Source organism: Malaya genurostris, chromosome 2, assembly GCF_030247185.1.
Source record: "Malaya genurostris strain Urasoe2022 chromosome 2, Malgen_1.1, whole genome shotgun sequence".
In the NCBI taxonomy this organism is placed as follows: Eukaryota; Metazoa; Arthropoda; class Insecta; order Diptera; family Culicidae; genus Malaya; species Malaya genurostris.
This window is the reverse complement of record NC_080571.1, coordinates 261097159-261110556: the sequence shown is the minus strand read 5'-3', so window position 1 is coordinate 261110556 and position 13398 is coordinate 261097159. Positions and strand designations below refer to the sequence as shown.

Here is a 13398-nt window from a genome sequence, read left to right as displayed (position 1 = left end):
TTGTTGTATTTTTTCTCAATAATTGCAAAATAATCCGAAAAAGTTAGATTAAAAAAATCAGGGTTTTAACATATTTTTTTTCATAATTTTTATTTTAAAGCTGTTATTAAAACCTACAGATTGATGGCTATCCCATGCGTGCCTTTTGAAAAATGAAGAAGTTACAGCTAAAACAATTTACAGATATATTCGAAATTTCAAGTTCTCGTTGAAAGATAATCATTTTTTAAGTGTATATTTTTTTAGAGTGCCCAATCGATTCCCTACAACTTCTTCCTGAACGCCATTTTTGTACAATTAACGGTTCCGAGTTACAACGATTTGAAAAAGGCAATTTTTTGCGGCTTCCAGCCGAATTTAAATTTGTTTTTGCCGAAAAATTTGCAAGAAAATTTATGATTTGGCATTTGCAGCTGTGGCAAAAAAACGAAAGTTTTCGTTACAAATAAGACAATGACATCGGAACTATTCCAAAAAGAGTGTCTCCAAAAACGAATTTTGCCGTTTATTCGATCCCACGACCATCCCGTAATGTTTTGGCCAGATTTGGCAAGCTGTCATTACAGTAAAGTCGTTCAAGAATGGTATACAGAGAAAGGGGTCCAGTTTGTTCCGAAAAACCTTAACCCACCCAACTGCCTCCAGTTCCGCCCTATTGAGGAATACTGAGCAATCATGAATAGGAGACTCAAGGCAAAGGGGAAGGTTGTCAAAGACATCAATCAGATGACGACCTGGTGGAATAAGATAGCTAAAACGATGGACGAAGAAGGTGTGCGCCGCCTAATGAGCCGTGTTACAGGAAAAATTCGAGGATTCCTTCGAAACCGTGACGAATAATTTTATCCGTATTTTTTCTTAAAAGTACGCTACATTTGTATAAATAAAGATCTTGAATTCAATAATAAACAACTGAAATACAGGCAATTGTCTTTGATCCAATTCTATCTGAAACAAGCTTTATATGATACATGGGAAAGGAAACGATTTGTTCCAAAATTACGCAAAAAAGTAAACAAAAAGTCGCATCTTATGCTTTGTACATGATGTTTTAGTTTTAAGCTAGTCACAAAAACTAACATTTGATGTAAATTTGATCAGTATCGTTTTAAATAAGAAGAAGTTATAGTTAGAACAGTTTGATTTGTAAAACTTTTTTTTAATACAAAATAATCATTTAAACACTGACAGACTAATCAGAGTAGGCTTGCGCATCGAACACGAATAATATTCCTTCGATTTCGCTTGATACCAAACCAAAACGACATTAGTGTAGCACAGCTTTTCATGCAAAGTTTGTTGTGGAAATTTTGATCAAGAAATAGGTCAAAGTTGAAATATTTAGGTGAATTCAAAACCAAATAATTGAAAATATGGGACGTCCCAATCGATAATAGCAATATTATACAATTTTCGTATTATTTTTTTGCGGTATTTGTCCTTAGAGCCGCAGCAAAGTTATTGTAGTCACAATTCGTTGATGGAAAGTTGAATAATTGACATAATATCACGGAAACTCTAATAATGAGATGACTATTGGTACAGTAGCCCTAGGACTTTGAAATTTTGAAATTATGTTCTCAGACAACATGTCTATCGATTATAACGATAAATGAAAAATCGATTTTTCCTAGGGATTCCCCATTGAACGTTTTTTTCTGTGTGTATTTTTGCCGTTCTTTATAGAAAGGTAATAGAATTGCTGGAAAAACCGACTTTTGATCGACTCAACTCGACGAGATCGAAAAACGTTTGTGAGTGTATGAGTGTGTGATTTTTAAAATTAAGACGCGTTTGGTTAATAATGAATTTTATTTCTCCTTTCAATTTTAGCCTGACCTAGCTAAATACTACTACTAGGTGATCTATGGTGTAGTAGGAGGAGCCAGTTTCAGTTACATCGGTACAATGAATTACGATCGGACCGATAGCACGGATAGTGTATTATGCAAGATTCATTTTGTCGCCTATGCAGAACGGCGGTACATGGGGCCGCTGCTTGCTCGCCGTGTGCAGCAAATGTTGCAACGCGGCTGGCTAGTATGGGAACTTGATGTGAGCCATCTGGTTTTGGGTTCGATATTGGCTTTGCTGTAAAGGATGCATGAGTTCTTATTAAGGATACTTTCGATGCATGTTACTTTGATTGTTATGATGTGTGACGTGAGAAGGATTCGTTAGAGATCGTGTGAATGTTAGGAATGTGGGAAAGTGTTTCGTTAGGATTGTGCGACTTGGGTGATCTTAGTTTTTATGAGTCTAAATTAATAGTGTCAATATTATTATGCTACAAGTGAGTGTGTGCACTTTTTAAAAGATGTTTCTCTCCGTAAAATTTCAAGTTCTAAGATCACGTGGCTGTCATTTTCGGTTCCGGAGATATAATGATATAAGGGAGGCAACCGAAAAAATGCCTTTTTTTCTCTTCGTCCAATTTTCTCGGAGATTGATGAATAGATTTCAACCAACTCAAGCTTGTATGGAAGCTACTATTGAGTTGTGATTCAATTTTGAAGCTCAAATGGCTGTCACTTTCGGTTCCGAAAATAAACGCGTTTTTTTGTTTCTATTCGCACTTCTTTCAGAAAGTAACCAATGATCAAGTTCAAATGTAGTATTGCTGATACTTTTGGTTTCGAAAATGTTGTCTTCACGCTTATCTGAACTAACCGAAAGGGGACGGGTATAGCGTGATGGGATAGTCGATGCCTTTCACGCAGCCCACCTGGGTTCGATTCCCAACTCCGCATATAGGGTCAGTCAGAAAACTTTTCTGGCCCGAAGAGGCGAATGACCTTAAGGTTAAAATCTCTATAATTGAAACAAAATAAAACTAACCGAAACAATATGAACGCATTTTTGTTTCAAATTAGACCGAATTCGGGTCAGAAATTATTCTAACAAAAAATATTTGTGTTATAAGATTGTTTGAATAAACGGAGATAGGCATTATCACACCACTAGTGGATTGAGAAAAGTTTTTTCCATAGTTCCCAACTACTTTCCTTAATCTTCTTCTCCGATTTTGTTCAAGTAGCGGTTTTTGAGTTAGAAACATTTGAAGGGAGTACATACAAAAGTATATCCGTACTTTTGAAAAGTCAGTTTTGAGTCGATTTAGTATCTACGACAAAGTAAAAGAAATGGTTGGCTATACCGAAGACATGTGTCAAGTTTCACCCCAATCGGAGTATGCTATGCAGTGATGTACCGTGGGGAAAAAACCTTTCAACCCGGTTTTTAGTATTTGGGTTTTAACCGGGTTTTTTCCTGAAGAGCTTGAAAAAAAGAACTTGGATTTTTTGTTTTTTCGTTCCAAATTATAAACTTTCATAATTTTATTTTAAAATCTCACTTCTCTACATATTTTATACTGTTTAAATTTCATCACATGTAGTTAGTTTGCAGGAGAAACTATTGTAAACGTCATTTTGCATTGACAGCGGGAAGGAATCTTGGGCCGTTTGTTTATTTGGAAAACGGTAGAGACTATGAGCCCTCTGTTATGGTGGAAAACATACGCTCCGAGAACAAGTTGCCATTCGAATTCTTTCATCACCAACGACATCAGCAGCGACAGAGAGATCCTTTATCACATTCGATTGGATACATAATAAGAGGTGCAATTGCCTAACCACCGAACGAGCGCGAAAATTAACTTATCTTTCTTATAATTACAAATTGTGCAAAGAAATGTGGGCTCAACCCGATATTGCGAATAATTGAAGGGATAATGACTCAACAAATTTTTCATATTCTTCGGAAAATCAATAAAACCTTATTAAATAAATATGTGATTTCGGAAACAAGATTTGTTAGTGTTTTACTTAGAAATATACCCAAAAAAGGAAAAAAAACATTTTCCCATGAAAAATCCCACTTGACCGGGTTTTTTCACACGGAATTATTCCCGAACATTAAAAAAAATCGATTTGGTACATCATGATGCTAAGTATGATGACTGGCTATCCATTTCTGGAACTGCTCAAGATATAAGCACATTACCCAAATTTACTCTAGTAATTGATGTGGTGTGTGTGAGCTCATGGTAGAAAATTAAATGAATTGAAATTCAGAATTTACTTTACTGAAAAAAAAATCTTGTTTTTAGAGAATGTGTTTATTTGGCAAATATCCTGGACTCACACCAGCAAAATTTAAATCCAACATGAAATTCTCACTGGCAACCAATTTTGTGCTGAAAATCAGAAAATTTATCGCTATCTATCTATCTATCTGTCACCATCACTGCTGAAAGGCAGCACAATGAAAACAAAAATGAAATTGGTTTTATTAACAAGGTTATTAGCGAAAAACTCATGAGAAGTGTCAAAACAAAACAATCCACTAAAAAGCTAAAAATGATAAAAATCTGGTTGAAACTGCTTGCAAATTGTTTAAATGTTTTTCGCATGTGTTATGATATATTCATAGTTGAATTTCTAAACCGATATTTAAAAATGCCGTAAGGTCTCAGTGGAAAGTGTATTTATTCAGAATTTTTGTGCATCTGATGCGATTGTGCGTAATAATGTTTTTACGTGGAACAGTGAAGTGAGTTTTGAATGTTGTACTCTAATTGTGTGTCAAACCTTCCAACCAATATTGCAACGGGTTGTAGTTGTTTCAGCTGAACGCTATATCGACACAAAAAAAGTTAGGTTTATATTAGCTCAAAACATAGGTTTGGATGAATAAAATAAAATCCTGCACAGTTTGTGTAGAATACTCGTAGTAGACGGTTGCTCTTCTCTGTGGCGTCTACGGGCTAGTACTTGTATTCGGTTTTGCTTTCCGAGTGCTTAAAGTTTTCAGTGAGAAAGTCAATTTCGAGGAGTCGAATGAAGAAAGCAGTGATTTGGAAGTTTATGTCTTTTTCCGTAAATACGACACGGAAATACTATCGTATTTATACCAGTCTATATACAACCGCGACGGCAAAATTCTTTTCAGTTGTAGTGTGCCATCTAGTGGCTAGTAGTAATTACCGGTTAACGTATTTTTCGGTAACAGTGCGCCATATTTTTCCAATTCAACTAAAAAATGAATTGATTGGAAATGGAGTATTACTTAGCTAAGAAATGATAGCACGTATAATTGGTAAATTCAGCAAAAAAAAGCTATTTTAATTAATATTTTATCATTATAAAGGGGATTAAGAATTAAGAAATCTAAATTAGCAAAAGTATCAGGTGTACAACTTTGCTTCTGCCGTTTTTTTTTCCAAAATTAAAAGCTTTATTACGGAAAAGTGCTTACAGATGTATTATTCAAAGTATTGTCCGTGGTTAGCGACAACTTTCTCGCATCTTTCCGGCAATTTTCGGATCCCGGCTCGAAAAAAGGAGTCCTCTTTTGACACTATCCATGAAGCAATCCATTTTTCCTACTCTTCGAAGGATTGAAAATGTTGATCTGCCAAGCCGTGTGCCACCGAACGGAATAGGTGGAAGTCAGAAGGGGCGACATCTGAGGAATACGGCGGGTGGGGTAAGACTTCCCATTTCAGCGTTTCCAGGTACTTTTTGACCACTTTTGCGACGTGAGGCCGAGCATTGTCGTGTTGGAGGATGACTTTGTCATGTCGCTCTTGATATTGTGGCCGCTTTTCTTTTAGCGCGCGACTAAGGCGCATCAGTTGCGTTCGGTAGCGATCTCCTGTGATGGTTTCACCCGGTTTTAAGAGCTCGTAGTAAATCACACCGAGCTGATCTCACCAAAAACAAATCATAACCTTGGAGCCGTGAATATTCGGCCTCCGACGAAGTAGTATGTATGGCTTTCCCCATGATTTTCTGCGTTTAGGATTATCGTATCGAACCCACTTTCCATCACCGGTTATGATTCGATGTAAAAACCGCTTACAATTTTGTCTTTGAAGCAGTTGCTCACATGCACTCGATGCCCCTCGGTTTCAACTCGTACGGCACCCAGTTTCCTTCTTTATGAATTATGCCCAGGGCCTTGAGCCGTTTTGAAATAGCTTGCTGACTCACTACCAACGATTCGGCAAGCTCTTTTGGGTTTGGCACGAATCTTCATCAAGCAATGCTTCTAGTTGTTCATCTTTGAAGGTTTTTTCTCTTTCACCACCATGTTTGTCTGCGACATCGAAATCACCATTTTTAAAACGTTGAAACCACTCCGGACACGTTCTTTTACTCAGAGCAGCATCACCGTAAGTTTTTGAGAGCATTCGATGCGCTTCAGTTGCATTTTTTTTCGAAATATAACAAAAAAGTAAAACTTCCCTCAAATGGCGAGAATTGGGTACATAAACAGACATTTTCGAGCGTGAATAATACGAAAACAAGAACAACTGTCACTGAAACGGCGATGACAATTCGTTAGGTACTGTACACACTCACTTCAAAGGCCATCTAACGGAAATCGGCGGAAGCAAAGTTGTACATCTGATAAGAGTTTTTAGTGGTCTCAAAAAATAATTAACTAAAATTAGAAAATCAACTAATTTTTTCGCCAGAATGCTAATTTCGGTCTTTCCGTGTAGGAATTTTCACTTAAACTACCATGCGCTTACTTGAAAATAAAACATGGTGTAGACGCATGGTTATTTACTACACGATTGATGACCTACGAAGGAACAATGCTCTAAAAATTGTTTTTTATTTAGAGGTTGAGGTAAATTGTAACCGTTTGCGCTAAGGACATATAAATACTTAAGGATGGCTTTTATCGTACCAAAGAACGCTCTCTAGCAATTACCTGTCTCTCTCTCTCGATGACCTGTCTGAGAATCAAAGGTTAGCACGCTGCTGTGGGGATTCTCTCTGAAGCAACAAACGGTCGCTTATTGTCGTTTCGTGATCCGATTCTATACGGGCAGTTGATAATTGCGATAGAATCATTTTACTATCGCTGCTTATTCTAACTATGTGCATATAACCTTTGTATAAGTTGTGTCTATGAAAATGTATGTGAATGCTCTACACAAGGGTTTTGAAATATACCAACCTAGTATGAGAATCACCAAGTCGAATCATCATTTCGATTTTCTGCGATAATTGTCAACTTGTAGCATCTTCTACCGGATTGAAAATGTTGTATACAATATAGATAAATATCGATCAGCTTCTGTCAAATTATCGGCAATCACCAACACTGTAAATACTTTATTTTTTTTCTTTATGTTTCGTTTTTGACTTGTTAGTTCAAAGCAGTTCAAATTGAACTGTCAGCTTGACGTAAAGAAACGTACAACTCTACTTGAGTGTCACTAGTTAAAATTTCATACTGATACGTACTGCATACTGACCGACCACTGGTTTAATTCGAACGGTTTTGTACGGATGAGTCGGAAACAAAACGTAAAAGGAAATAAATGAAGTGCTATTTATAAGTGTGTCTTCGTTTCGCCACTATGTTCTGAAGTACTATAAAATGCTAAATGAAAGGAAAAATAATGCTCATGCTTAATTCAGAAGATAGTATCGTATTTTATATCGTGTACAGTTTTTCAAAGTTAACGGACTGATTGTTTTGTACGCACCATATTCCCGACCTCAAAATCTCAACCTGAAAGGATTGTTCCAATAAGAATCTAAAACTCACCAGTTAAATGTTATAGACACAAAGAATTTGTTATGAAAAGACTTGAAGCAAACAGTTCAGTTCCGTATCGGAATGTAGTACCGAGGCGTTTCTTCACCCATTCATTATGTGATGCTTTCCCATTGATTGGCGGTATGAAATCTCCGGTTTAGTATTCAAATATTTGAAAATGTCTACCTCATTCCGTCGGTTTCAGTAATACGAGCGCTCAATATCAAACAAATCTGTACCATTCGTCCGGTGATACCAATGGAATTCTATTTTTATTATATCCCGAAATGACAGTGCTACTCACCCACATCTCCTCGGTGCTGATAACCTTCGTCACCGTGGCAGTATTCACCCATCTGGAGGAGCCGGACGATCCTGACTCGAAGAGCATCCAATTTACCGCGGCCCGTTTGTTTGCCTCGCTAGCCCTGTTCAATCAACTGACGGTACCATTGTTTATCTTTCCAATCACGATTCCGATTATTCTGTCGGCAATTGTGAGTACGAGAAGACTGGAAGCGTTCCTGGGTCGACCGGAAGTGTCCGGCACAAGGCGTGCTACTACGACGGTACCTGCTGACGACACCCGAGACGGTGGCACCAGTGATATATCGGTACAGCATCATTGCGAAGAAAATGAAGGCGACGACGACGATGACAACGACGACGACGACGACGACGACGGCAACGTCAACGATCATGATATGGAGGAAGTCACTCACCGTTTGGCCAGCGAGAGAACAACCTCCGGGGTTAACGGTTTCCTACAAAATAATGGGTTGCATAAACTGATGGCAGGTTAGTGTGAAGGAGAACTGTAATGAGTTTGATTTTGTTTTAAAACACAAACTATTTCTTGACTTTTTAACCCGCTGATTGTCCTAAGGTCAAATGCCATTCGATTTTCGACTTTAAATTTACCTATTTCTCTTCAACTGAAGTACTGTCTAGTAATAATCGATCATACAAAGCAAAACTTTTCCGCTGAAAATTGCTAATCAATTTGCCATTTTCCCGTCCATTTCATCTTTGCAGCGTATCTCAACCGTACTTTCCAATCAAAATTACTGACTTATCTTTCTCGAAGCAGGTGCACAGCGAGAACTATCGCCGAGGGCAAGTGGAAAATCAAACGATAATTTATGCCACGAATCACCGGAGCGGGAAAGTGAAAACGAGCAGGATTTGCAGCCCCGGGAAGTGAAATCGCTGGATTCCCATCCAGAATCCAGTTCGGGAACCGGTAGTAGTAGCACTCCTTTGCTACCGAAAGTTACTACTGCCAACCGGATGGCACAAAGACGGACGTTCGTGGGAGGTTCAAAAGAGCAGCACCGGGAAATAAATCCCCAAGTGGTGTCGCCTGCGGACTGTGACCGTCAACCGGCTGAGTGCGATCGATTGGAGCAGAACCGTCTGGAGCAGCAATCGCGTGGATCGGTGCCTGCTAATGAGTCGAGATTCGGTACGCCCCCGAGCCACAATGATGATGTAGCGATTTGTGTGAGAGATGCTCGTTTTCAGTGGGACTGCAATGACAGTACGGACAGAATTGACACATCTAGGGCTGTTTTGAAGATTGACTCGCTGAGTATTCCCAAAGGTAGGTGAGTTCACACAGGTAAACCATCGGTACGTATTCCAATATCCATTACATGAAATTGATTCACAGAACAATCCAATTTCGGTGCTCGGTTCCTGCGATGTCTAGAAAATGGGCAGAGATTACTGAATACCTTATATAAACCATGGAGATGTTACATGTTTCGGTTCCGCGAATCGTGATCCTATTTTGTTCTGTTCAACTTTTTGTTGTTTTAACCCTTTTTTTCCTGCCTTCACTATCCTTACGTGCCGATACAAGCAGCAAATTCATTTGATTTCTATTTTCTCCCTTTCTTTCCGGACTCACCATCCACTAATACAAAAATACTGTCATATCGTGTTTTCTGCATGCCGGCAAAATCATCCCGTTGCTGGTGCGCCGACTGTTGCGACGGATTGTATCTACATCTCGGCTGTCAGGAAAACTAACGATTATTGTCGGTCGCAGTGGTAGTGGTAAATCATCATTACTGGCGGCATTATTGAAGGAAATAAATCATCTGTCCGGTGAAGTGAAATGGAACAAGTGAGTATTATCGGGTGCAAATTGCTGCCAATTGTGGGTCGGGATTGTCTATTCTCGTACGGGTTCAGCGGACCTGAGCTGACATTGATGGTTGCTATAAATTTCACACTCTCGGAAATCAGACTGGTCATATAGCATCGAAGAATATGCGATTGCTCAGAAAATTATTTGCCTGTTTCATTTCAAGTAATCTACTTGACTGATAAAATGCAATTGCACAGAAAAAGATCATGTTAAATTTTAGCGCGTTAGTTTTAACAGCCGATTTTTCCTTGTTTTGGAATCATGTTGCGATTTTTATTCTCTCATGAAGAGCTTCCTAATGACAAAGGAAATCACGAAAAGGCTAGTGCTCCTTTAGATTAGTAAGTGTCACATTGGTTTCGAGAGTTTTGTGGCCAAAATTCGACTACCGATAATATTATCCTGCCGCTGGACATCGCACATGGTATTTCTGTACCAAAAACACGAACGCGAGCGCACTTCTGAGAACTGTTGATGGAACCTGTGTCCACTAATACCACACCAGAGAACAGAATTAGGAAATGAACTGAAACTGGGTCGAAATGCTCATGGAATATTTTTAGTGGACTACATCGAAAAAGGGAATACCATCAACAGTAACAAGACAATACACCGGAATACAACAGCATCGCAATCAATGCTGAAATAGACTATTTAGAACTCCAAATAAATTAAATTAATAAATTATACACGTTTTATTCCACCAAGTGGTGCAATGATACCTCTATTATTACCATTTTACATGAACGCTAAAAAATTCCGATATTTCCGAACCCGGAGATCGGAACGAGTAAAGCCAAGGTTATTTTGAATGGTCATCGACTAACAAATTGAAACAGCTTTAAACATGTTTTCATTGCTACTTTAAATTTCGGATCCGAAGAAAATTCTACAATCAGAGTCCTTCCTCTGAGCGATACTTTTTCGCAAAATTTTCGCTATTTCAAGTATTTTCAACTTTTCTCTCTGTCTGTTGCCATAGTAGTGATGTGTACAAATTGAGTTCAAGACTACTTTATGTCTCAAGACAAACCCCAAAATAGTATTTTACAATAGTCTATGAATGGTGAAAATCGGTTCACTATTTTAGAGAAAAATGAATGTATGATTTTTGTGCATATCACCCTGTAATTCCGGAACCGGAAGTCGGATCCAAAAGAAATCCAAGAACTTTGTATGAGACTATAACATCTATCATTTGAATCTAAGTTTGTGAAAATCGGTTCAGCCATCTCCGAGAAAATTGTGTGACATTATTTTCACAATTTTGGTACATATCACCTTAAAACTCCGGCACCGGAAGTCGAATCCAAAGAAAATTAAGAGGTTTGCATTTCCGAGAAAAGTGTGTGACAATATGTGTCACACACACATAGACATTTACTCAATTCGTTGAGCTGAATCGAATGATATTTGACATTCGAACCTGCGGGACTTGGATCAAAAGTCAGTTTCCACAGTGATTGCATAGTCTTTCTAGAAGAGAAAGGTAAATATTTCAATAGATTAAAGTTTATTTGAAAAGACACATGATTGCATGCTTTGCGATGTACATATTTGAAGTTTTCACAGCCGGTAGTACAGTAATACACCCAAACCTCCGTTTACGAACACTTTTTTTTTACGTTACCTCTTTTTACGTAACTCTTTTTACGAATTAAATCCCAAATAACGTAATCTTTTTTTACGAACCAAATCCCAAATAACGTAAACTTTTTTCACGAACCAACTTCGTAACTCTTTTTACGGAGTTGGTTCGTGAAAAAAGTTTACGTTATTTGGGATTTGATTCGTAAAAAAAGATTACGTTATTTGGGATTTGGTTCGTAAAAAGAGTTACGTAAAAAGAGGTAACGTAAAAACGTTTTTGCATCCAATGAAAACAATTTCCGGCTCCATGGAAATTACTACAATATGGGTATTTTCGGAACGGGATTGATGAGTAGATGACGGAAAACGATGTTTGAAGTGGTTCGGAAATCCAAAATGGCATCTTCCGGTTCTTTGATATTGCTTAAAACCATATACAATATGGGTATTTTCGAGACGGGTTTGATGAGTATATACCGGGAAATTATGTTTGAAAGCGCATCAAAAATCAAAATGATGAGTTCAGTTGTATCGGTATTCTTTGACGATCATTACGATATTATTATATATCGTTTAAAAAAAAGTTATGTTTCTGACAAAGGTGTTTCCTGCTAATCATTATTGTTTGAATATTGTACTATATTTTCGAAATGACCATAACAAGTAGAAGTCTGAACAGCTATAATAATTTTACATTGTTATAGTTATATTGTGTGCTTTCAATATATTATTGAACAACTGGAAGTCTCATTCTAATATTTGGAAGCAATCACAAACATTAAAATTTGGTTTCAAATCAATGATCGTGTTCCCCCCTTTTTTTTATTTTCAGTGTTACACTTATAGTTTCACTTATAATTTCATAATCCTTTTCCGAAAATACCCACATTGTAATGGTTTTTAAGGAATATCGACAAACCGGAAGTCGCCATCTTGGATTTCCAAACCACTTCAAACATCGTTTTCCGTCAACTACTCATCAATCCCGTTCCGAAAATACCCACATTGTGAAGGTTTTTAAGGAATATCGACAAACCGGAAGCCGCCATCTTGGATTTCCGAACTACGTCAAACATCGTTCTCCATCATCTACTCATCAATACCGTTCCGAAAATTTAAGCGTTTTTAAGGACTATTCACACATATCCGGTCCGGTTCAGTGCCGGCACGACACCGTGCACGGATACTGATATTATTTCATTCGTTTTCTATACGCGCATTTACACCTATTCGGCACCGTGCCGTTTCAGTGCAGCTCGCCGTCAGTGTAGTGTCCGTCCGGCAAACTCAAATTCGTCGTCACCGATATTTTTTATTTTCACTGAAGTCGGTATGTTATTACATTGGCTGTGCCGGAACGGAAACAGTACGGAAACGGAACGGAAGGGCTCCGATAAAAAAGAACACTGACGGCGCACTGAAGGCACTTTCACTGAACCGTCACGGAACTGAAATGTGTGAATAGTCCTTTAATGTATATCGACAAACCGGAGTCGCTATCATGGATTTACAAACCACTTCAAACATCGTTTTCCGTCAACTACTCATCAATTCCGGTTAGAAAATACCCCCATTGTAAGGGTTTTTAGGAATATTGATAAACCGGAAGTCGCCATCTTGGATTTTGAACCGACCCACAGTGGGGAAAAAACTATCAAAAACGCGACTTTGCTCAATAATTTTATAAGAACCTAAGCAAATATTTATAAAGTTAGTATTTCTTATGCAAATTTTTCCGTAGAATCGATTTATGATAGTTAGAAGATTCGTAAAATTCACTATCATGCCCGTTTTGCTCCAATTCCTCTTTTTTCTGACTTTACTTCGAAAACTAACGGTGAAACTCAGGAAAAAATTCAATTCGACCAATCGGAAGGTATTCCTGATATGTTCATAAGTTATATAAATGGATTGTTTTTAATAAGATTGACCACAAATAACTATATTCTGTTTTACCCCCAGTCATCTTCTTCCATGGATTTACAGAAAAAAAAGTTCAAGTGATCGGTGTTTGGACCAATATTGGTTAAACAAGACAGTTCTATGTTTCGCATATAACCTCAAATAATAATCAACAGATAGTCTCCATG

At 37.8% G+C, this 13398-nt stretch overlaps 1 protein-coding gene across 6 annotated transcripts in view; it reads left to right on the top strand.

Annotated features, from left to right (window-relative positions):
• LOC131429719 (ATP-binding cassette sub-family C member Sur) overlaps positions 1-13398 on the top strand; it is a 209771-nt gene that overhangs the window by 115284 nt on the left and 81089 nt on the right. For 5 of the 6 annotated variants that reach the window (XM_058594034.1, XM_058594038.1, XM_058594033.1 and 2 more), the window contains exons 10-12: positions 7858-8361; positions 8651-9166; positions 9589-9694. In XM_058594034.1, coding sequence (XP_058450017.1) covers positions 7858-8361; positions 8651-9166; positions 9589-9694 — 1126 coding nt within the window. The remainder of the gene's footprint in view (positions 1-7857; positions 8362-8650; positions 9167-9588; positions 9695-13398) is intronic. The other variant, XM_058594035.1, reaches the window with a different exon arrangement.